The sequence below is a fragment of the Geotrypetes seraphini genome, chromosome 9 (genome assembly GCF_902459505.1).
Source record: "Geotrypetes seraphini chromosome 9, aGeoSer1.1, whole genome shotgun sequence".
NCBI classification, from domain to species: domain Eukaryota; kingdom Metazoa; phylum Chordata; class Amphibia; order Gymnophiona; family Dermophiidae; genus Geotrypetes; species Geotrypetes seraphini.
In genome coordinates this window covers 80180100-80206025 of record NC_047092.1, presented here as the reverse complement: position 1 = coordinate 80206025, position 25926 = coordinate 80180100, and the positions used below count along the sequence as shown (strand labels likewise).

General features: G+C 41.6%; 1 protein-coding gene across 2 annotated transcripts in view; it reads left to right on the top strand.

Moving 5' to 3' along the window:
- The window catches only part of CAND1 (cullin associated and neddylation dissociated 1), a 447264-nt gene that overhangs the window by 135836 nt on the left and 285502 nt on the right, over positions 1-25926 (top strand). For both annotated transcript variants that reach the window (XM_033958594.1, XM_033958595.1), the window contains exons 4-6: positions 5359-5482; positions 18704-18960; positions 19039-19144. In XM_033958594.1, coding sequence (XP_033814485.1) covers positions 5359-5482; positions 18704-18960; positions 19039-19144 — 487 coding nt within the window. The remainder of the gene's footprint in view (positions 1-5358; positions 5483-18703; positions 18961-19038; positions 19145-25926) is intronic.

Genomic DNA, 25926 nt, shown 5'->3' with positions numbered 1-25926 from the left:
AATAAAAATTTTACATAACAAGACACTTTTTTTAAATTGTTTTTTTTTTTAATATCTTTTTTAGCAATTGCAAAGGGACATACAACCAGAACAAGACACTTTAATAATTTTATTGTTTGTATTTCATTTGGAGGGCAGTAAGAGGGGCTCTCAAGTGCAATGATGGTCCCTCTTCACAACCAATGCTGGCATTTTTTTATGACACTGGTTGGTGACAGAGCACTTTATGATATTAGATTAATCAACTAAGTGCACTTTAGTGTGTGTTTATTTCCATTTTTTATATAATTATTTATTGAATATTTAGACTTGTGGAGATTTTGTCCTATTATCTACTCTAACGCAAGCAATAATTATATGAGCGCCTGGAATTTGTCTAGTACTCTTGTCAACTTCTTCTTCAGGAAGCACAAGCTCTGCTTTGTCTCTGTGCAATCGAGGAAGTTCCTCTAGAACAGCAGAGCAAGGGGTTTTACTCCTATTCCTTCCTTATCCCGAAGAAGACTGGAGATCTACGACCTATATTGGATCTCAGAGCTCTCAACAAATTTCTTGCCAAAGAAAAATTTTGAATGCTGTCTCTAGCATTTTTGTATCCCCTTCTGGATCACAACGATTGGTTATGCTTTCTGGATCTCAAAGAGGCTTTTACTCACATTCCCATTCATCCAGCCTCTCGCAAGTTACTCAGATTTCGGGTGGGAAATCATCATTTTCAATACAGAGTGCTGCCTTTCGGCCTGGCATCATCTCCCAGAGTTTTCACCAAGTGCCTAGTAGTGGTGGCAGCAGCTCCGCACAGCCATGGTCTCCAGGTTTTCCCATACTTGGACGACTGGTTCATCAAAGATTCAACATCTCGGGGGGTTATTGTAGCAATCCAGTGGACTATTTGGTTCCTCCAACATTTGGGTTTCGAAATAAACTTTCCAAAATCCCAGCTACAACCCTCTCAAACTCTACAGTTTATTGGAGCTGTACTGTTCACTGTGCAACTCATAGCATTCCTTTTTCAACAGCGTCGGGATACTCTCATACAGCTTTGCCTCAAGGTGTCGTCCCTTCCTTCATTTTCAGTGAGACACATAATGGTTCTCCTAGGTCACGGCCTCTACAGTTCATGTGACTCCTTTTGCCAGACTTCACCTCAGAATTCCTCAGTGGACCTTGACCTCTCAGTGGGCGCAGGCTTTCGATCCACTCTCTCAGCACATTGCAGTGACGCCTTCGTTCAGACAGTCTCTCCAAAGGTGGATGCTCTCTTCCAATCTATCCAGAGGTTTACTGTTTCAAATGCCCCTTCACCCATCAGAAGGTCCTCATGACAGATTCCTCGATCTACGCTTGGTGGGGCTCATCTTGATGGCCTCCGTACTCAAGGGCATTGGTCCAGCACAGATCATCGGAGCCACATAAATCTGTTGGAACTCGGAGCATTTTTCAATGCTCTCAAAGCTTTTCATCGTCGTCTTCACGATCAAGTAGTCCTCATTCGTACAGACAATCAAGTAGAGATGTACTATGTCAACAAGCAGGGAGGAACAGGATTCCTCCCTCTTTGCAACGAAGCTCAGAAGGTTTGGATTTGGGCTATTCTTCACAACATCTTTCTGAAAGCGGGCTACATTTAAGGAGAGAAAAACTTTCTGGTGGACAAATTGAGTCGACTTCTACAACCTCACGAATGGACACTCAATTCGTCTACTCTCAATCACATTTTTTTCTCAGTGGGAAACCCCTAAAATAGATATCTTTGCGTATCCCCACAACAAAAAACTGCCTCAGTTTTGCTCTAGGATATACTCTCTTCACCGAATGGAGGCAGATACCTTTCTTCTGGAATGGACGAACAAGTTTCTCTATGCATTTCCTCCATTCCCTCTAATTCTCAAGACACTCGTCAAACTCAAACACGAACATGCCACCATGATTCTTATAGCTCCTCGGTGGCCCAGCCAACAGTGGCTCTCCCTTCTACTTCAACTCAGCAGCAGGGAGCCACTACTTCTACCAGTTTTTCCATTTCTGTTGACCCAGAGTCGGGGATCTCTGCTTCATCCAAATCTGCAGTTTCTGCATCTGACAGCTTGGTACCTTTCAACGTAACTGCCAATTTCCAATTCTCTCAATCTGTAGCAGACATTTTAGAGGCTTCCAGAAAGCCTACTACAAGGCAACGTTACCATCAGAAATGGACTAAGTTTTCTGCTTTGTTCGCCCTTCATCACAAGGAGCGTCAATCTACCTCCTTGTCTCCAGTGTTGGATTACTTGTTGCATTTATCTCACTCAGGCCTCAAATCCACGTTCATTAGTATCCATCTCAGCGCAATTGCTGCTTTTCATTAGCCACTAGAGGGGAAACCTTTATCTGCTCATCCTGTGGTTTTCAATGTCAAGCCACCTCTCAAACCGCTTCCCATGGTTTAGGATCTCAATGTTCTTGCTAAGTTGATGAAGCCTCCATTTGAACCAATGTCTATGGCTCATCTGAAATATCTCACTTGGAAAGTGGTCTTCCTTATTGCTCTCATGTCTGCTCGCAGAGTCAGTGAGCTACAAGCTTTAGTAGCAGACCCACCTTTCACAGTATTCCATCACAACAAGGTGGGCCTCCGTACTCATCCTAAATTCTTACCAAAAGTAGTTTCAGAATTTCATCTCAATCAATCTGTTGTTCTTCCAGTGTTTTTTCCAAAGCCTCATTCTCATCCTGGAGAAACAGCTCTTCATACTCTGGACTGCAAGGTTGCTTTGGCTTTCTACTTGCAAAGGACTAAGCCACAGAGATCTTCTCAACTTTTTGTCTCCTTTGATCCAAACAAGTTGGGACATTCAGTTTCCAAGAGAACCATCTCCAACTGGTTGGCTGCTTGCATCTCTTTCTGCTATGCTCAGGCTAGACTTTTCCTTCCCATTCTTTCCTAATGTATCATGTACGTTCATGCGTAAATGTTTCCCCCTTTTTTTTTTTTTTTTTTAGTTTTTATTCTTTTTTTTAACTTCTACTACATATTACTGTAAACTGTTTAGATACCTGTATGATAAACGGTATATCAAAAATAAAGAAAACTTAAAAACTTGAAACTTGCAACTAGAGCATCGAGTCACAGCCCATAAAGTTAGAGCCATGGCGGCATCTGTAGCTTTCCTTAGATCTACTCCTATTGAGGAAATCTGCAAAGCTGCCACTTGGTCCTCGGATAATACATTCACCTCTCATTATTGTCTGGATTCTTTTTCCAGACTGGATGGCCACTTTGGCCAGGCAGTTTTACAAAATTTATTCTCCTGAATTGCCAACACTCCCACCATCTCATTCTGGTTAGCTTGGAGGTCACCCATATGTTGAGAATATGCTGCCTGCTTGGCCTGGGATAAAGCACAGTTACTTACCGTAGCAGGTGTTATCCAGGGACAGCAGGCAGATATTCTCACAACCCACCCACCTCCCCTGGTTGGCTTCTTAGCTAGCTATCTGAACTGAGGAGACGCACGTCCTACGTCGGGCGGGAAGGCACTCGCACATGCGCGGTGCGGCAGTTGCAAACTTTCTAAAGTTCATCAAGCAAGTCTGCTTGTGAAGCTGTCCGCATTGGGCTCCGTGGATGACGTCACCCATATGTTGAGAATATCTGCCTGCTGTCCCTGGATAACACCTATTATGGTAAGTAACTGTGCTATATGGTTTCTCATAGGAGGCTCTTGAACAAACTTGAAGGGCTGAAGTTGGGACCCAAAGTGGTGAACTGGGTTAGAAACTGGCTGTTGGACAGATGCCAGAGGGTGGTGTTTAATGGAAGTAGCTCGGAGGAAGGAAAGGTGAGTAGTGGAGTCCCTCAGGGTTTGGTGCTGGGGCCGATCCTGTTCAATATTTTTGTGAGTGACACTGCTGAATGGTTAGAAGGAAAAGTTTGCCTTTTTGCAGATGATACCAAGATTTGTAACAGAATAGACACCAAAGAGGGAGTGGAAAATATGAAAAAGGATCTGTAAAAGTTAGAAGAATGGTCTAATGTCTGGCAACTAAAATTCAATGCAAGGAAATGTAGAGTAATGCATTTCGGGATTAATAATTGGAAGGAACCGTATATGCTGGGAAAGGAAAATGGTAAAACCAGAGGACATAATTTGAGGTTGAGGGGTGGTAGATTCAAGAGCAATGTTAGGAAATTCTACTTTATGGAGAGTATGGAGAGAGTGGTAGATGCCTGGAATGTGCTTCCGAGAGAGGAAAACGGTGATGGAGTTCAAAGAAGTGTGGGATGAACACAGAGGATCTAGAATCGGTAAATAATAGTAAATATTGAACTAAGGCCAGTACTGGGCAGACTTGCATGGTATGTGTCTGTATATGGCCTTTTGGTTGAGGATGGGCTGGGGAGGGCTTCAATGGCTGGGAGGGTGATGGGCTGGAGTGAGTTTTGACGGAGATTTCGGCAGTTGGAACCCAAGCACAGTACCGGGTAGAGCTTTGGATTCTTGCCCAGAAATAGCTAAGAAGAAAAAATTTAAAAAAATTTAAATTGAATCAGGTAGAGCAGACTGGATGGACCATTTGAGTCTTTATCTGCCGTCATCTACTGTGTTACTATGTTAATAAAGGATCTGCTGCGAGTTGCCTCTCTTCCCACCTCTCTGGGTCAGCAGCCTCCCCCTAGCAAGTCCAGCAACCCTCCCCTCCCTCCCTATCGTGGGTTGAAAAGTCCCCCACCCTCCCATCTAATGCGTTTGCCGCTGGGGGGAATTCCATTTATAAACAGGCCTCCTTCCTGCTCTCCAGCTGCATGCCCTCCTCTGCTGAAGCCAACCCTGAAAGCTTTCCTCCAGTGTCAGAGCTGACATCGGAGGTAAGCCTTCCGTGTCAGCCGGGGATCCCAGTTATCTCACTCAACAGTCCTCCTTCCAGCTGGGCTGCTGTTCCTGATTTCAGCCGTACTTGTTTGCAGGGATGCTCCACGGGCAGCGGCTCTTGCATGCTGCACATGGCTGACCTGGAAGCAATGGCTCCTCATGTATTTTTCATCATGTTTTATTTGGAACAGATAATAAAATACCTGATATACTGTATATCCAGCTCATGTACTCCATTGAATCCTGTACTTTCAGTATAGGACACTTGTTTTGCGGTTTTCCTTTTCAAGTGGAGCATAGGGGTTGGTTTGTTTTGTACTTAACTAATGTAACACGTAATTGAATCAATACTATATTCCTGTCATTTGTAGTATAAAGTACCAGTTATGCAAGTAACTTTTCAGAGGACCAAAAAATAATTGAAAATCACATCCTAGGTTATTGTTATGAATTGTAGCTGGCAAAAATGATCCTTAATGTTATCTCCCTTTTTTTTTTTTTTCAGGCTCTGCACTTGCTGCAAATGTTTGTAAAAAGATCACAGGACGTCTTACAAGTGCTATAGCCAAGCAGGAAGATGTGTCTGTGCAACTGGAAGCTTTGGACATTATGGCTGACATGCTGAGCAGGTGAACAGGATGATACATCTATTAGTCTTTCTTTTTTAAAAGTGCATACCAGATAAATTCATCACATTGGCACTTTAGAGTAGCTACTTTTTTAGGTTCTGAGGTATTTCAGTAGTCCAAGTATGCATTGCTGACTATGGGGAAGCCTTGTTTATTAGGGAATCCAGAACACTGGGTTACAAAGCAGTCCCCAGGCCTCCACAAAAAATTTAAATTAACATTAGTTACATTTTCCCATAAGGATTTGGAACTAATAAGAACAGAGAACTATATTCTAGGAACTTAAATGCTCTTTTAAACAAGTAGGAAAGTTTGTGGAAGCATTACTTCAAAAAGGCTTTTCACCATATAGTATGGGTGGAAAAGGTTTATGTTGGTATGTTTTAGAGAAATGTATGATATATAGATTGGTCTATGCTTATAAGGTAGGGGTGTGTGTATGTATCAATATGTATGTATGCTGGGGGTGGGGGTTACAAAGATGTGAATAGGCAGGGGATAGTTGTTTGGGGGGGTTTCAGGGTTGGTATGAGATCATATATGAAGTTATGGGTGTAGGTTGGTTTGGGGAACGTGTGTTTGTGGATGTTAGAAATCTGGGGCATGATGTTGTCAGCCTTACATTGCTAACTGTTAGCATTTTCTGTTGGCCTAACCAATGTCGGCAAAGGTCTATGGGAAATTATATTAAACAAATCTGATCTTGGGCATGTCAGTGCAGATAAATCTTAGGGCTCCTGGTCATGTAGTCTTAGGAAAGACATTGGAATGATGTCTAAATTTCCAATACTTAAGATTGACAAAGAGTCCTGACAGAAGGCTGGGAGGATCCACAGTTTCAACAGATGTGCTAAGGTCTGGTGCTTAAGGAAAAGAATAGCCCCAGCTGCTGTTCTTAAAAGACAAATAGTTATGGTCATTCAAGAGCCATTGTCACAGAGAGATACTGAAAGCTACCATTTATTTATTCATTCATTCAATTTTCTATACCATTTTCCCAGGGAGCTCAGAATGGTTTACATGAATTTATTCAGGTACTCAAGCATTTTCCCTGTCTGTCCCAGTGGGCTCATAATCTATCTAATGTACCTGGGGCAATGGGGGGATTAAGTGACTTGCCCAGGGGCACAAGGAGCAACATTGGTTTGAACCCACAACCTCGGTGCTGAGGCTGTAGCTTTAACAACTGAGCCACACACTCTCCAGAAACTCAAATTGACGAGGGACAGGACTCGCCCCTGTTTTCTTTCTCTTTCTCTTCTCCTGTAGCCTTTTCACACCTCATACCCCTTCACCCATGCAGGTACACACACAGCATGCAGATAAAATCTCTTACCTGCTTTTGGCCTGCCCCTTTCTATCTTCAACTTCTCACACACAAATCTTCCCTCTCTCTTTTATTTCCCTCTTCCCCCACACATTACCTCACCTATCCAGAGACGCACAAGCTTGTCTTTTCTCTCTTATTCACTAGAGCACAGAATCAGCTACATAATAGAATATCTTTCTGCATTTTTCTTCTAAGCATTGCATATCTATAATATCAAGCCTATTTTTGCACAATATATTCTTTATGCAACCACTGTTGGCTATCGTTGTCATTAATTTCACTTCCCATTGTCATTAATTTCACTTCATTTCGCTGAGGGTACTGAACCCAGGACCTCTGATGCACACCCACAATAGACTAGACAAAAACATACACACTTTTAAACACCAAAAGATTACATTATGGGGGCACATCCTTACAGATGTCTGTGTGGAGATTCAGAAATACAGTATGGAGGGTGGTATGTGGTAGGGTTGTGGCATGTGTGATAAGATTTGACTTGTGTAGTTTCTGGGTTTTGGGGGGGTTAATTGAGAAGTGTGGAGGATGGTAGACTGGTACCATCCTACCTCAGCTGCTTCAACTATTTTCCCTGTATGGGGAAGGGAGATTGGTTGGTATGGTAGGAGGTATGGAGGAGATGGTTTTAAAGTCAAATTGTGGTGCCATCCTTCATAAGTAGCTTGTGAAATAGAGAGTTGTATTGATGTGCGATGCAATTCTGCATGTGTCACTGCACTGCAGCAAAGAGAAGATGCCTATGATTGAGTTAGCCTTAATAAAAGATCAAAATGATTATCCCAGGACAAGCAGGCAGCATATTCTCACATGGGAATGACGTCATCCAGTACAGACAGTACAAAATTCTACTGTCACTTTAACTTCTTAGAAGTCTCAAGATAGCCTGGTACTGCACATGGCATGAGTACCTTCCTACATGTTGGCTTGCAGGGCCGTCAGTTCTTAGTTTTCCCTGGAGCTAAGATGACATGTTTTTTTGGAGCTTAATCCAAAGCATTTTTTATATTCTTTCATATTTCTTTTCCCTTTACATTACATTACATTAGAGATTTCTATTCCGCCATTACATTGCAATTCAAGGCGGATTACAAAAGAGTAATAGATGGAGGTTACAATAGAAGATCTCTGGTCATTTTTAGAGAGGGTAAAAGAGAGTCAGGTTGATTTGGGGGTCAGGAAGAATATGGGGGGAAGGAAGGTACTTGTGGTGTTAAGACTTTGTCAGGGATTTCTTGAAGAGTATAGTCTTTGTTTCTTTTCTGAATGTCTTGTAGTCTGGGGCTGTTATCAGTAGATTGGAGATTTGGTTGTCTAGTTTTGTTGCTTGGGTGGCTAGGAGGCCGTCATATAGTTTTTTCCGTTTAACTTCTTTGATTGGAGGATGTGTGAATGGGGTGTGAGTTTTCCTATGCCTGGTTGAGGTGGTCTGGATGATTTTGTCTTTCTTTTGGGGGTTAATTAAGTAGTTAAAACTTCACTGGCTCCCAGTAATCTCTAGGGTTTACTTTAAATGTGCCTGCCTAACATTTAAGATCTTGCATGGCACTCTTCCTCCTTTAATTCCCTTATTTTGGAATTCTGCAAGACTTGATATTACCAGATCTATCCAAAAGCTTAAATTATCTTTCCCCTCCATTAAATGGTGCTATTGATATTGGGAAATTAGGGAAATCTCTTTCCTTTAAAATCATTGAGCTTTGGAATAATTTTCCTGTCCGGCTGCATAACTTGGGCTCTTTCCAATTATTTCGAAAACATCTGAAAACGTAGCGATTTTCAAAAATGTATATAATCATTAATTCATATTAAATTTCCCTTTCTTTAAAACTCCTGTAAACCGTGCTGAGCTCTGTCTCTATAAAGAAGATGTGGTATATAAGCTTAAGGTTTAGTTTAGTTTAAAAATTTTTTAGAGTGTTCAGTTTTTCTTTCTTCCAGTTTTAGGCTCCTGTGGCCCCCCTCAAGCTGGGGTCCCTGCAGGATGTCTCAATCCTTTTTCAGACTCATTTTCATGTAACCCTTGGTAGGAATTGATTTCTTCAATTTAGCTTTGGCGGTGTTTCCATCCATGTCAAAGCCTTCTACTGGCTTCAAGAGGTGTACTTGGTGCAACAGGGCCATTTCAGTCACTGACCTATAGAGCTGTTGTCTCCAGTGCCTTCACCCGAGCACTGAGTTGACTCTTGCTCTGGCTGTTCAAAGCTGAAGAACGCTCCTTGAAGACTCAATGTTTACAGCAGGATAAGTTATTCGGGTCTCCTCAGATTTCCACGATGTCAATCTCATTGGACATCGATAAAGCTATATTGACACCAGCATCCAGCCCTCGCTTGACATCAGCCTCATCAGCACTGGCTCTGTCTTTTAAAACAGCTAAGAAGCATTATGATCCTTCTCAACATTCATATCACCATCCATACAGTGGTTGTCACCTTTGAGACATGCCTCTACATTGAGGTCACCAACACCACGACACCCTGTTCAACATGTGGTACCTTTGCAATCCTTAGAACCACAGTTGTCAATTCAAAATCAACTACGAGAACTGCTTCACAAAGAGTTGTCAGCCATACTTCAGAGCCAATTGGCACCATCTGATGCAGCGACCTCTGAGATACCGGCTCAGCCCGAGCAAGGCTCATTGAGGTCCCATGGTATGTGCTCGATGTCTCCTCCTTGGTGCAAGTCCAGGTCTCAGCGCCGCACTACCTCTTCATCATGGGACCTTTCATTGAGGAGGCATTGAAGCCCTTATCAACTCTCCCATCAGCATCGTAGCTGTCAACCATCTCAGCATCACATTTCTTCCAGGAGTGCACACTCTCCAGGTATAAATGACTGACTCTGATCTCTCTCTCTGCATAACAACTGTGATCCACAATATTCAACACCAGAATTTTATGGTCTGGAGTCAGGTCCATCTCCTCTACCGCTGCTCAGATTGCCTCCAGAGAGTCTTGAGTTAGTTCTACCAGTAAAAACAGTCTGAAGTTGAACCATGGGCTGAGCTTTTTGATCCCTTAGACTTTGACCAAGTTCCTGGAGATCTTCGGAAATTCCCATTTAATAACCTCATGAAATATACCATGTTTAAGAATTGGGAGTATCCCCTCCTCATAGCTGTAGTACCACATAAATTGGACTCTCACCCCTATTCCTACCCTTTTTTCTTTTATTTGTAATATTTCAATGTACAGCAATTTTATTTCCCTGTGCCCTCCTTCTACATGGCTCAATGTTTTGTAAACTCCCCTCTTCATTTTTTTAAAATCTAGAACTGTTTTTATTTTTTTTTTTATTGTAAACCATTTAGATATTTTGTGATAGATGGTATATCAAGTAATTAATAAACTTGGAAACTTAGGCCCTGATTCTGCAAAACGTGTCTAAATTTAAGTTAAGCATACTTTGTGGAATCCCGCTCAGCAGAGTTCAGCACTGTTTAGGCATCTAATTTTTTAGGCATCCTTTAGAGAATCAGGTTTTAGGTGAGATTTAGACATCCGACGAAGTCTTTAATGTTATATGTTATTATTATGTTATAAGAATGGTGATTTTATGCTGTTTTTCATTATAATTGTAATAATGGGAGTTGGATCTGTTTAATGCTTTTATTTATTTCTCATCCATCAGACAGAGTGACTGGGATTCAAACCAGCAACATTAGGGTAGAAGACTATAGGTTTAACCAGTGTGATACAGAGTGAGCTTACAAGCTTCATAGCAATTGTAAAACTAGGTCTTATAGGCATTGTAAAGAAGTTTACTTTTGAGCATAGTTTAGGCTTCAGATAGACCATAGTTCTATGCATGGAACTTAGGCACAGTTTGGATGTCCTTAATGCGATCTGCTAAATAGCTCTCTGGGTTTTTATTTTTGCTTTATTAAGGTCAAAATACATTTAATAAACCACCACATAAACAGGGCACATCAATACAAAGATATGCAGATCTCTAAGCTATCCTATCACAGGGCAGTCAGAGACACCTGCCTGGAAGCTGCTATAGCTTAATAAGTAAAAGCCCTGTGCTCCTCTTCAGAGGTCATAAGTTCAAATCTCAACCAGCTCCCCCAGCACATATTTTAATTGTAGCATTCTACCTTGCAGGTGCACCTTGATGATCTCACAATGAGGTCACCATTGTGCAGCTGCAAACCTCCATTTGCAATGAAGTAGAAGCCATTCTAAGGTCTGTATCTGGTTTTTTCTGTTTTTAACCTTTTGCAAATGAAGTTATGTATGCAATCTAAATTCGCTTATTAAAAAGTGTTTTTTCAGCCTCCGTGCTCTGAGAAGAGTGAGAGCACTTTTTCACCAACAACACTTCTCTGTATTGGTTCAATCAATCATTTTGTCAAGGCTGGATTACTGCAATTATGTGTATTTGGGTCTTTCAAAGGTCAGTCTGCAGAGACTTCAATTAATACAGAACACTGCAGCTAAACTTATCTTTGGTAAGAGTAAATTTGATCATGTAACCTCTCTGCTCAAGGAATTACATTGGCTTCCAGTGTATCTCAGAATTCAATTTAAGTGCATTTGTATTGCATTTACGATCCTATTTGGCATTTTTGCCACTTTGATTCCTTTAGACTGGAATGTTCATAGATCTCATCTTGCCAGAAGTTCTCAAAAATGAAAACTTACATTTCCCTCTCTCAGTGGGCTTACATTGAGAAGTTTAGGTTCTTTTGCTTTATTCCGGAAAGTTCTGAAAACTTTTTAGTTTGCTAAACATTTTGGAAATTAACTATTTCAGTCTACTTTTTCTTGTCAAATTTATGTACTATGTTTTACATTATTGTAAACTGAGTCGAGCTCCTCTTGGTTAATGACTCAGTCTATAAAACTAAGGGCTCCTTTTACTAAGCTGCGGTAGCGTTTTTAGCGCACGCTAACCCCCGTGCTACATGGAAAAACTAATGCCAGCTCAATGGAGGCGTTAGCATCTAGCGCAGTAAAACTGCTAGCACAGCTTAGTAAAAGGAGCCCTAAGTTTTAGTTTAGTTTAATTTTTGTCATGTGCTTTCTTTGCTTTCAAGAATGAGCTGATTGGAGCACTGTTTAGTCAGAAAAAAGGGTAGCTTTTTAGCAAGAAAACTAAAGCTATGTTTTTCATGTGCTGTGCTTCAGTTAATGGATCTTTTCCTCTAATTAGCAAATAGCATTGCTGTTTGTCCACAAAAATAGGTTTTGCATGCAATATATCTGTTTTGATGTGCCCCGTTTATGTGGTGCCTTATTAAATATATTTTGAGCTTAATAAAGCAAAAAAACAAACAAACCCAGAGAGCTGTCCATAGAACTTAGATCTATTTGAAGTCCAAACTAAGCTCAAAAGTAAACCTGGTTTTCATTCGCTTACAATATAGGCTTGATATGGACGCTCAGTGTTATGTAAATGAATCAAAGTACACCCAAATTGAGTCATTGCCCAAACCACACCCATTCCATGCCCACACCTATTGAGTTAGGCACTAGTTTTAAACATGGGCTTCCATGAAATTGTGGCTGCGTCTACAAAGTGGTGTCTATGTCCTTTGGATGCCTAAGTACCAATTATCACTTGTTAAGACCCTTAATTGGCTCATTAACTACTTAGATTAGATGCCTAAGTACCAATTATCACCTGTTAAGACCCTTAATTGGCTCATTAACTACTTAGATTGGATGCCTAAAGCACGCTTAACTTTAGGCATGACTTAGGCGCCCTTTATAGAATCAGGGCTGACGAGTACAATTCTGTTCTGGTTTTGACAAACCTCAACTACAGCATCAGTCTCTTTTGGTGGAGTCTGCTTTAGAAAAGTCATCTAGTAAAAGAACATATGCTAGTACTCCTCCTGGTAGAGAGGGATTTGGGACTTATATACCACCTTTTTGTTGTTATACAACCACACTCAATGCGGTTTACATCCAGGAACTTCAAGCATTTTCCCTATTTGTTCCGGTAGGCTCACAATTTATCTAACGTATGGGGGACAGTAGAGGTTTGAACCCAAAACCTCAGGATGTTGAGACTGTAGCTCTAACCACTACGCCACACACTCCACAGATTTGGTTGTCGGCCCTTCCAAAACTCCATGCTCACAAGCTGTAAGACTAGCCTTACTGGGTCAGACCAATGGTCCATCAAACCCAGTAGCCCGCTCTCACGGTAGCCAATCCAGATCACTAGTACCTGGCCAAAACCCAAGGAGTAGCAATATTCCATGCTACCGATACAGGGCAAGCAGTGGCTTCTCCCATGTCTTTCTCAATAACAGACTATAGATTTTTCCTCCAAGAACTTGTCCAAACCTTTCTTAAAACCAGCTGCGCTATCCACTCTTACCACATCCTCTGGCAATGCATTCCAGAAGTTAACTATTCTCTGAGTGAAAAATGTTTTTTCTCCTATTGGTTTTAAAAGTATTTCCCTGTAACTTCATTGCTTACAATTTCTATATTCCCTTTTATTTCAAACATCTTGTTTAACACCTCTCTAATTATGAACAGTTCATCCCTGGCCAGATCAGTCTTTCATTCCTTCGATGTAATCTCCCAAGCATCAGCTTTGAGTAACTGATCTAGATCCCAATGTACAAGACCACCTGGCAAATATCCTACGTTTAGGGGATGAATATTTTGGTGACAAAATTGAGGAAACCGTTCAGAAGATCACCAGTCATGAGCAAAGTATGACTACTCTTTCAGCTGCTAAGTCATCCAAACCTCAGCCTGCGAGATGCTACTACAATCCTAGGCTCTTGTTCTCACCTTATTAATGGCACTGCACTCTACCACCAATGTCCTCTATGGCTCCTGCTCATAAGCATGCTAGAAATCAATGCTCCCAGAAATCTCAGGCTCCTGCTCAGCAAAAATCAACTCAGTCCTTTTGACGCGCTACTATAGAGCCTCGCCACTGTTTAACCTATGCTACCCCCCTCTTCCCATTGGAGGTCATCTCACCCATTACCATCAACATTGGACTCTAATCATCATAGACACTTGGGTTCTGTGGGTGGTGAAAGAAGGGTACACTCTTCACCTCCGAGAACTCCCGCCCCACAGGCCACCAAGAGAGTCCTCTTTCACTTCCCTGTTCATTGTTTTTCTTTAACATCTTTATTTACTTTTAGTTGATAATTTCATCTTCATTATTTATGCATAGGATATCTTGACGTTGTACAATATTGAACCACAATGTCATCCTTTTTCATGAAAACTCCAAACACCCACTATTTGGCGCACCTAATCTTTAGAGATTTTATGCATACAGTGCTCCCCCAGTCATTCGCGGTCCCGGTCATTCGTGGTATTTTCCGACTGCGAATGACCAGGCAGGAGAGGGCAGCTGGAGCGCCGGCGAATGAAGAAAATCACTCGTGATATGCTCTGACCGCCTCTTCCTGTACTAAAGTCAGGCCTCACCAATCAGGAGCTTCGTGTCAAAGCTCTGGCTGCCCTCTCCTGTCTCCCCTGCTAAAAACCGTATTTGTGGTTTTTCAACATTCTCGGGGTTTCCTGGAACGGAACCCCCTGCGAATATCGGGGGATAACTGTATTCCCCATTGTTTTATTGATTTCATACATTTATGAGATTCTTATGCACCTCCCCTTGTTTTATTGATTTTATAAAGTATTTACAAATTTCCATTTTCAATCAGTACCTTCTCTTGCTTTATACAAACTGATTTTTTTTGTTTGTGTTTTTTTAATCTCTCCTTTTTACTTTCATTTAGACTTTTGTTTTGGTTTTAGGTTAAGTTTCCAATGTCTTTTTCGGCCTTTTTGACATTCTCAGGCATGGGAGTATGCTACCATCATCACCCCACACCTTTTTAAAACTCTTTTGGTGAGGAGTTTTTAACTTTTCAAAGATCTTCTCTTTTGGTGAGGAGTTTTTAACTTTTCAAAGATCTTCTATACGTTGTTTTCCACATTCTATAAACTATTTTAGTTCACACCATTTTAAAAAACTTTTTTTGTTGGCTTAGAATTGTTTAAACAGTGATTGTTTAAAGATGTCACGATTTTGCTCCTTTTTTTATTTTTAAGGGATCAGTGTTTTGTGCGCTTTTTTTTAGCGATCACGCTGCCCGCATGTGAACTGCTTTACAGTACTTTGGATTGGTGAGTACGGTACAACTTATTTTATTAATGGATTTAAGAACATAAGAACATAAGAATTGCCAATGCTGAGTCAGACCAGTGGTCCATCATGCCCAGCAGTCCGCTCACGCGGCGGCCCTCTGGTCTAAGACCAGCACCCTAACTGAGACTAGCCCTACCAGCACACGTTCTTGTTCAACAGAAACTTGTCTAACTTTGTCTTGAATCCTTGGAGGGAGTTTTCCCCTATAACAGCCTCTGGAAGGGCGTTCCAGCTTTCTACCACTCTCTGGGTGAAGAAGAACTTCCTTATGTTTGTACGGAATCTATCCCCTTTCAACTTTAGAGAGTGCCCTCTTGTTCTCCCTACCTTGGAGAGGGTGAACAACCTGTCCTTATCTACTAAGTCTAGCCCCTTCAGTAGCTTGAATGTTTCGATCATGTCCCCTCTCAATCTCCTCTGTTCGAGAGAGAAGAGGCCCAGTTTCTCTAATCTTTCGCTGTACGGCAGCTCCTCCAGCCCCTTAACCATCTTAGTCACTCTTCTCTGGACCCTTTCGAGTAGTACCGTGTCCTTCTTCAGGTATGGCGACCAGTGCTGGACGCAGTACTCCAGGTGAGGGCGTACCATGGCCCAGTACAGCTGCATGATAACCTTTTCTGATCTGTTCATGATCCCCTTCTTTATCATCCCTAGCATTCTGTTTGCCCTTTTTGCTGCCGCCGCACATTGTGTGGATGGCTTTATCGACTTGTCGATCAAAACTCCCAAATCTCTTTCCTGGGAGGTCTCTCCAAGTACCACCCCAGACATCCTGTGTTCGTGCATGAGATTTTTGTTACCGACATGCAATTACTGTCTTTGAAGCATTGCGTTTTTTTCTCTCGTCCGCAGAGTACTTTGTTTTTGACAACTCTTTTGCGTAAGCCAAGAGGTATTTATTGTTTTCCACTATTGTTTTACCTTTACAGTACTCCCCTGAAATTTACGGGGGTTCCGTTCTAGGAACCCCCGCGAATCTTAAAAAACCGTGAATACAGTTTTTCCCCGAAATTCACGGGGGTTCCGTTCTAGAACCCCCGCGAATCTTGAAAAACTGCGAATACAGTTTTTCATGGGGGAGACTGGAGAGGGAAGCGGGAGAGGCAGGAGAGAGTAGCTGGAGCACCAGTGAGTGAAGAAAATCACTCGCTGTATGCTCCAACTGCCTCTTCCTGCCCTAAAGTCAAGCCTTATCAATCAGGAGCTGCTTTGACACGCAGCTCCTGATTGGTAAGGCCCGACTTTAGTGCAGGAAGAGGCGGTCAGAGCATACAGCAAGTGATTTCCTTCACTCGCCAGTGCTCCAGCTCTCTCCTGCCTCTCCAGCTGTCCTCTTCTGGTCGGTGGTTGCGGTCGGAAAATACCGTGAATGACTGGGACCGCGAATGACCGGGGGAACACTGTATGTTGACTTACACTCTCTCCCTACTTTTAAGAAATGTCTTGAGGGGTTCCTTATATGAGTATCTTCTCATGGTGCAGTTTGGAGCCTTTTCAATTTTAATTTATATGGTCACTTTTTTCACATATTGTGCTCTCAATGGGTTTACACTATGTACCCGGTTGTTTTTCTGATTACATTGACACGTCCTTTGTTTTTATAGCATCCTTTTTTAGATCTCTAGTACACCAGCGTCATCTACTGGGTATGTTTGGTTTTGTCTCTCCCTTTGTATGTTCTCCATACGCTCTCTTAACTCTACATTTTTGACCACATTTGTCTGTATTTTGATGTTATTTATGATATTTAATTTATATTTACAATGTTTCATTTAATAATCATTGTTTATGATTTATATTTATGATGGGTTGTTTAATTTTAATTTTATTTGGTTCTGTTTTCATTTATTCATTTTGTATCTGTTTGAAATTTACATGGATGCATTCATATGTCCTTTGTTTTATAGATATCACACACATACCCCTGTGGAAGGCTTTTTTAGAAGCCAAAACACGGACTGTATTGGCGGTCTACCTAAAAAGGACTAGGGACTCTTTATTGGGCTTACATGATTTTTATGTATATGTTATAATGGTTGATGTACTTACAATTATTTATTTAAAAATTTGTATACTGAATACAACTATGCAGTTTCCATATCATAAGAACATAAGAAATGGCTTCGCCGGATCAGACCCTAGGTCCATCCAGTCCGGCGACCCGCACTCGCGGAGGCCAAGCCAGGTGTTCCCTGTTGAGAAACCTTGTTTACTCGTATCCCTTGATGTGATTTGCGAGAAGGTGTGCATCCAACTTGCCCTTGAATCCCGGAATAGTGGTCTCCATCACGACCTCCTCCGGGAGTGCGTTCCAAGCGTCCACCACTCGTTGTGTGAAGCAGAATTTCCTGATATTTGTCCTGGGCCTGGTGCCCCTCAGCTTCAGTCCATGACCTCTTGTCCGAGTCACAGTGGACAATGTGAATAACGATGTTTCTTGCTCTATTTTGTCGAATCCTTTTAGTATTTTAAAAGTCTCTATCATGTCCCCTCACAGTCTTCTCTTCCCTACAATTATCATATATAACAGACATGTCTAAACAACATCATTAATCGTCCCTGTTATAAACAGGAATAGAGCGCAAATTCAATCAATTCAGAAATACAAGCAAGCGTTAAATCATACGTTGCTGTCAAAAAAATTCTAAAAGGCGATTATCAACTGAAATATACCTTAGCTTAAGAAGGCATTGGCAAATAATTGAGTTTTCAGCATTTTCCTAAAATTCATCCTCACCATACAAAACCACAGGATACCAGGCAAGGCATTCCATAGTTTTATGCCAGCCACAGATATCATTGATGCTCCGATCCTAGTATGCATAGTTGACATTCTACCCTCCAAACTTAATTTAATCCCATTTACATCTCTAAGCTCTCTTCTCGGTTTATAGATCTCAAAGAATTCTAGAGGCTGATGTGCAAAGTCCCTTCCCCACTTTTTCTTGTGGTCTGTTCCATTATACATGGGGTTGTATTTTCCTTTTGTTTGTTGGGTATATTGGTTGTATTTTAAACATTGTAGAGCACAATCGGCTTGTTAGGGAGTTTCCCCATATTTTGCTTTTTTTTTATACCACCTCTTATAGTGATTGCCAACTGCTTTAGTACAAGCTGAGTAGCTAGAACACTGCCCAGTTATGTAGGAGGTGGAGCCAAGAGAGAAAAAAAATGTAGATGATGCTTTCTACACAACTTGCGACTAGAGGAGAAACCCATTGGTTCAAGACTCATATACCTTTCTACTAGAAAGAAGATTGAGGTAAGAACTTAATCTTTTCCTTCATGGTCTAGTCTAGAGTGAAACTAACAAAGTAGTTACCAGGTAAATAACTTAGAAAAATAAGTCTTTTCGGTATGTTCAACCTTATTCTGTTTATCTATATTTAAACAATTATTTGTGGGAAACATGAATGGAAAAACATGCATAGTTTTAAATTACAAGCAACAACACTAGAAATAGTTGAAAAGCTAAAACTAATCAGAATTCCTTTGTAAATAGGACAAATCTTAAGCTCAGTGTAAAAGTAAAAATTTAAAACATTTGAGTGTAATGGATTTGAAATGTACCTTTCTATAGTACAATCAAAGCAGTTTACATTTATTTTATGAAGGGTCTTGGGCAGTTTTTCTCATAGCAGAATAGTATACATTTTTCTTATAATGCAGCCGAATGTTTCTAAACCATGTAAATATTTTTTATATCATCTTGTTTTATTCATTTTTAGGCAAGGAGGGCTTCTTGTTAATTTCCACCCTTCAATTCTGAACTGCCTGCTTCCACAGTTGACAAGCCCAAGACTTGCTGTTAGAAAAAGAACAATCATTGCTCTTGGTCATCTGGTGATGAGCTGTGGTAATATAGTTTTTGTTGACCTCATCGAGCATCTGTTGACAGAACTTTCTAAAAATGATTCCATGTCAACAACCAGGACCTATATACAGTGCATAGCTGCCATCAGTAGGCAGGCAGGCCATAGAATAGGTAAGGAAACTAAAATATTTTCTGCAAGGATACAAACTCATTGTTACTTGATTATCAAAATGTTATTCTTTCTGTCAGGTGAATATCTGGAGAAGATTATTCCCCTTGTGGTTAAATTTTGTAATGTGGATGATGATGAATTGAGAGAATACTGCATTCAAGCTTTTGAATCTTTCGTCAGAAGGTAAATTACTTGAATTGATTCATTTATAACCTGCCAATGGTAACTTTTAGCTGGGGTACAACAAAAGACCAGAAATAATGAAATACAAAGCAAAGATAAAATAAAACAAGATCACTCAATTTTAAACACTTCCCTATATTTAAAATTAAAAAAAAAAGCCTTTCACTTTGGATTGCGAATTATCCAGTAATGAATGCCACATGGCTGGTGCAACAATCAGTAAATCATAAGAGCAAACATTCTTGTACAATCCCATGGTTCAGGAAGCCAAAACGCATTCGAAGACACAATCCACGCATTCATCTCCAGGATGCGAGCTTCTCTGCCCTGGCCTTTACCCTTGACAGGGAGGATGGACGAGACTAGCACCTGACTGCTTCACCTTCTCTCCCAGAGCCACAAAGTCACTTTTGACAATTTTGCAGGTGTACCTGGCAGTATCGTTAGTGCCAATATGGATGAGCAGCATCAGATAGTAGTCATCAGTCATTCAGACATTCAAATACTTGAAAGGTATTAGTGTAGAACAAAATCTATTCCAGAGAAAGGAAAATGGTAAAACCAGAGGGCATAATTTGAGGTTGAGGGGTGGTAGATTCAAGAGTAATGTTAGGAAATTCTTCTTTACAGAGAGGGTGGTTGATGCATGGAATGCGCTCCCAAGGGAGGTGGTGGAGAATAAAACACTATCAAACAAGCGTGGCATGAACACAGAAGATCTCTAATCAAAAAATAATGGGTATACGTTGAAGGAAGTAAGGCCAGTACTGGGCAGGCTTGCATGGCCTGTGTCCCGTATATGAACATTCAGTTGAGGACGGGCTGGGGAGGGTTTCGATGGCTGGGATGGTTAAGATGGGCTGGAGTGAGCTTTGATGGAACCTAAGCACACTGCTGGGCAGAGCTCTGAGTTTCTGGCTCAGAAATATCTAAGTAAAAGGACCATTTAAACTAAATAATTAATTTATGGAGCCTGTATGGTTGAGCAGACTGGATAGACCATTCGGGTCTTTATCTGCCATCATGTACTATATTACTATGTTAGAGAAAACAATATATGTGTTGTGACTTGGCAGCATCTATTACATGTAGGGCTCTGCGGATGTTATCTAATGCCTTTCTATCCTGGACAAATCCAAACTGATCTGGATGCACTACTGCTCTCAAACACCTTTGGAGGCGAGCTGCCAAAATTTTTGTGTAGATTTTATGGTCAATAAAGAGATGGGTCGATATAAACTACAGTGTTGGGGATTCTTATCAGGTTTAGGTTTCAGGGTGATGGCAGCTAATCTTCACGAATGGGGGAGAACAGTAGTCTCATCAAAAGCATTATAGACCTCAACAAGAGAGGGGCCAGATAAGTAGCAAAGCTTTTATAAAATCTGTTACTAAAACCATCCAATCCAGGTGCCTTGGAATTAGGTAAATACTTTATTGCCCATAGCACCTCTTCTAATGTGATAGGTTGGGACAGTATCTCGGGCTCTGCTAAAGATATCTGAGGTAGCTTTACCTTAGCCAAAAAATTATCAATCAGGGTATCTGAAGGTGCTGTCTCTGGAGTGTAAAGAGTTCTAAAATAGTGCTGGAATTGCTGGTGTATAACTTGAGTGTCAAAGGATAGTTCCCCCTGCAATATAATTTTGTTCTCTATGTTTACGAAGCTTATGTGCCAATAATTGACTAGACTTATTATTAAATTCAAATAATTTTATTTTAGTCTATTCAACTTGTCAGCTATATCCCTTAACTCTAATTCATGCAATTGTTGTTTCACCTCTTTAAGTTTAGTCCGGGGGATGGTTTTATCTCCAGCAGTTTGTAATTCATGTTCTGTCTGTACAATTTGTGTTCGAAGGTGGGATTCCTGTTCTTTTCTTGTTTTCGTCAGGTGAGCCTACAATGAGATAATAATCCTTCGCATAACTTCTTTTAAGGATTCCCATAGGATATCAGGCTCCATTCCTGGGGTATCATTAATGTTAAGAAAATCTCGCAACTGAGATTCCAGGATTGTGATATTATCTGGCTACGATTTCAGAGAGCTTTAGTAGTGCATTCAATATATATTTTGACACACAGACAGAAGATCAAATAGACAGATGCTGTACTAGAGTAGTCAGTAGTAGAGAATGACACGGTGGCTGTTACCCGCGGGTAACCTGCAGAAACGGGGGAAAGAAAAGAAGTGGTCGCTGTGGGTACGGGGGAGAAGGCCATTCACCACCCTGTGGAGCGGTGAATGGCCTTGTCTGTGCAGTGAAGGGAGGGAACGCGCACGGTCATGGATCGCACTCCCTCCCTCCATACTGATAGCTGCCGCTGCCCAAGCAACTCCCTCCCTCCTTATCGCTGCCACTCGATTGCTGCCGCCTGAGCATCTCCCTCCCTGCTCCTTACCTTCGCAGCAGGCAATTTCTCTAAAAGTGCTTCCTACCAGCAGCTGGAGCGTTGAAATCGCGTGTGGCTGCCATAAAGGTCATCTCTGACGCAACCATTAGTTGCATCAGAAACGACCTTTCCTGCAGCCACATGCGATTTCAGTGCTCTGGCTGCTGGTAGGAAGCACTTTTAGAGAAATTGCCTGCCGCAAAGGTAAGGAGTAGGGTGGGAGAAAAGGAGGAAAGGTGGGGTGAAAAGAACAGACTCTGAAGGGACCTGGGAAGGTGGGGTGGGGAGGAACAGATGCTGAAGGGAACTGGGAAAGGTGGGGTGCGGAGGAAAAGACGCTCAAGAGAAATGGGGAAGAGAGAGATTTCAGATTATGGGTGAGCGGAGGGAAGAAATTGGGGTGGGGGTGGGGGTGGGGTGGGGGGAGAGATGGAAGGGAGAGGCACAGTAATAGAGCATATGGAAGAGACAGAGAAGGCAGGAAGTGGATGGAAGGAAATGAATGAGGAGAAGATGAGGAAAGCAGAAACCAGACAAAGGTAGAAAAAAAATTTATATTTATTTATTTTTTTTGCTTTAGGATAAAGTAGTATATTAGTTGTGTTGATAAAAATTTATAAACAAAGCCCTGCTAGCTGAACATCTCTTTCTCTAGTTCAGCAGCCAGAACTTTGATTTATATGGAAGGAATAAGCTAAATATTGCAGTACCTAGGCTTGTATGGATGCTGCGGGGATAGGGCGGGGACAGTGATGACAGAGATGGGGTGGGGACAGTGATTGCAGGGACAGGGTCGGTGGTCGCGGGGACAGGGACAAATTTTTTCGTATCATTCTCTAGTCAGTAGTATCACGTAGTTCACAAGAAAGTAAACTACCCACTTTTGTTGTGAGTGAATGCATAAAAATGTGCATCGGCTACAAGGCTTATGGCCCAATGGGAGCTCGGAGATTTTGGCAGAGGCAAACTTAAACTGAGATTTTGTCAAACTTTCCTGGAGGTTGTGGTGTTGTGAAAAAGAAAAACGTGGTGGCTCCTTAAAAACCTTATGAGCACCCATCACATGCCAGTATTGTCTAATGATTTTTTTCACTGATTTAGTAGGATGTAACAGCCATTTTTGAGGTGCATAAATATGTATAGGCCTCTTAACAATTTTAGCTGGATATGCTTGTTGCAGGTTTCCGGGTCTTGCTGCATCTTGTCATGTAGAAACCAACGTTTCAGCCACCATGCTGTGGCTTTCTTCAGAGTATGCTATGAAGTCTGCAGTTTGACTTTGTAAATAGTGGATTCACTGACCTGATTGGGAACAGGGCAGTCCACCCATTTGAATTTAGGCGGGAAAGTCAGTTGGTCAGAAATTTGAATTTTGGCGGGAAAGTCCATAGAGTGGAAAAGTCTCTGGCAGGTTTAAAGATGCTCTCCCCATAGAGATAGGTTAGATGTTTTTTCAGGATTTTGCAGTTGGCATTGTGGATACCCTTGTACTAAAAAGCATTCCATCATATCTTTGGCACATTCAATAAACAGACTTCTTTGTGAGCACAGGTATCGTAAGCACAGAAACTGTCCAATGGGTAAATTGTCTCTGAGATGCTTAGGATGAAAACTGCAACAAGTTTGTGTCCTTGCGGTAGATAGTAGTAGAAAACTCTGATCCTTCCAAGGTAATGAGAATATCCTAAAAAAGGCACTTTCACAAAGCTGGTATAAGCTGTAAACTTAAGATAGATATTACAGCTGTTAAGCCACATCAAAATGTTTGAGAAAGCGAGGCTGGACCTTTCCAAACTAAAAGCATATCATCAATATAAAGTTTCCACAAAAAGACATACCAATAGCATTTAGATGTATATAGAAAATCCACCTCAAATTGGGACACATGCAACAGAGGGTGCCATAGTGGCACCCATTGCTGTGCTGCAAATTTGAAGAAAAAACTGTCAAACTCTAATTCTTGCTGAGGGCTATGCTAGCCAGAGTAGTTAAAAATTCCACCCTATGAGACTCATTGCCCTTTGCCAGGAGGTGGTGACGTATCACTGCCACAACTTCAACCTGTGGGATATTTGTGTAAAGAGCTAAAATGTCGAGTGTGGCTACCAGTGCTCCCTGGGAACATCTGTGCATGATTGTACACAATCCACAAATCCCTGTTGAATCCTCCAGGGCGCCCTATAGTTTCTGGCATTGGTTCTATTTTGGAATCATTGTCTGATTTTGTTGACTTATCTCAAGTCAGAGGTTCAGAAAAGTGAATCTTGTGTAAAAGATACAACATCTATGATTTTTAACTTGCAGTCAAGCTAATCTGTGGCTTTGGCTCTTCCCTCTGTATCCCGGGACACAGAGAAAGGGGCCTTAGGCTCCTCCCGGTGCAGCACATAATGCACTGGGGAGGGGAAGGCTCGCCATTTTGGACTGGCAGACTTTGGAGTAGGTGAGACAGCATCACTCCTGCTCCCAACTTGTGAAAAAGGTATTAGGTGGGTTCAAGGGGGATGGGGGAGGGGTTTGGGGGAGCATTTGGTGGCAGGAGGGCATGGGCATCCCTCCTGCCTTTTTTTGTGTGGAAGGGGGAGGAGGGGAGGGGATGGTTCGGGGGTGGGCTGCCTGGCGTGGGGGGACATCCTCCATTGGTAGGAGGGAGCAGGTATCCCTCATGCCTTTAAAAAAATTTTTTTTTGCACGGGGGGCATGATGGTAGGAGGGAGTGGGCATCCTTCCTGCTGTTTTTGCTGAGGAGTGTTGGTTCAAGGGGAGGGGCTTTTTTAAAAAAAAAAAAAAAATAAATAAAAAAATGAGACAGATATTGTATGTGTGTATAACACTCGCAGCATCTGTGCCCATTAAAAAAAAAAGGGTGGTGGAGCTAAACTATCGGTGACAGGTTTTTTAAAAAAATTTAAATTTTATATATTTATTCAATTTATAGATATACAATAACAATATCTATATAAAGGGAAAAAAAAGAGAGATTACATATAGTTAAACAGGAAAATAAAATAAAGTATATTCCCTAAGGATTAAACAATCTCTAAAAGTAAGTCTACAATTTGGGAGAAGCAGTACACATACCATCATGGGATCTGATAGTTCATCAAAGTAATATAAAAATTAACCATACAATAGTGTAGTGTACATCTTCTAAATTATTAAGGACTAAGCCCGCGTGGAGGTACTGGGAGGGATTATTCCTTTTCCCTCAAGGAAAAACCGTAACTGGGAAGGGTCAAAAAAAAGTATAAGAATGTTGATCTAAAAGGATCAAACATTTACAAGGATATCTAAGTTGAAATTTAGCACCCAAAGACAGTACGGATTGTCTCAATTGCAGGAACTCTTTCCTTCTAGTCTGAACTTCAAAAAAGGGAATTATGATGCCATGAGGAAAATGGTGGGAAAGAAACTCAACGACACCGCAAGGAAGATGGAGTCCGTAGAAAAAGCCTGGACCTTACTCAAGGGCACGGTTCACGAAGCACAAAACCTGTGCGTCCCCAAGTTCAGGAAAGGGTGCAAAAAAAATAGAACAAAAAACCCAGGGTGGATAACAAATGCAGTGAAAAGGGCGATAAGTGACAAGAAGGCATCATTCAAAAAATGGAAAAAGGACAAATCAGAGGACAACCAAAAGGAGCACAAAAAACACCAAAAGGAGTGTCACCGAGTGGTTAGGAAAGCAAAAAGAGAATATGAAGAGAGACTGGCGAGGGAAGCAACAAACTTCAAATCATTCTTCAGGTATGTCAAGGGGAAGCAACCAGCAAGGGAAGAAGTAGGACCCTTGGATGATGGAGACAGAAAGGGGAGTGGTAAAAGAGGAAAAGGAGATAGCTAACAGGCTAAATGAGTTTTTCACTTCAGTCTTTACGAGGGAGGACACAACCAACATTCCGGAACCCGAGGAGATCGTAAAAGGAGATCAGGATGAAAATCTGGTCCAACTAGAGGTAAGCAAAGTGGATGTCCTCAGGCAGATAGACAGGCTAAAGAGCGACAAATCGCCAGGTCCGGACGGCATTCACCCAAGGGTACTCATGGAACTAAGGAACGAAATAGCTGAGCCACTTAGACAAATATGCAACCTATTCTTAAAAACTGGAGAGATTCCGGAAGACTGAAATATAGCAAATGTCACGCCCATCTTCAAGAAAGGCTCAAGGGGGGCCCAGGAAACTACAGGCCGGTGAGCTTGACCTCGGTCCCGGGAAAGATGATGGAAGCACTGATTAAAGACTGCATCTGGGAACACATCGAAAACACTGGGCGGCTAAAGCCGAGCCAGCATGGCTTCTGCAAGGGCAGGTCATGCCTCACTAACTTATTATACTTCTTTGAGGGGGTAAACAGCCAGGTGGATAAAGGGGAATCTATAGACATCA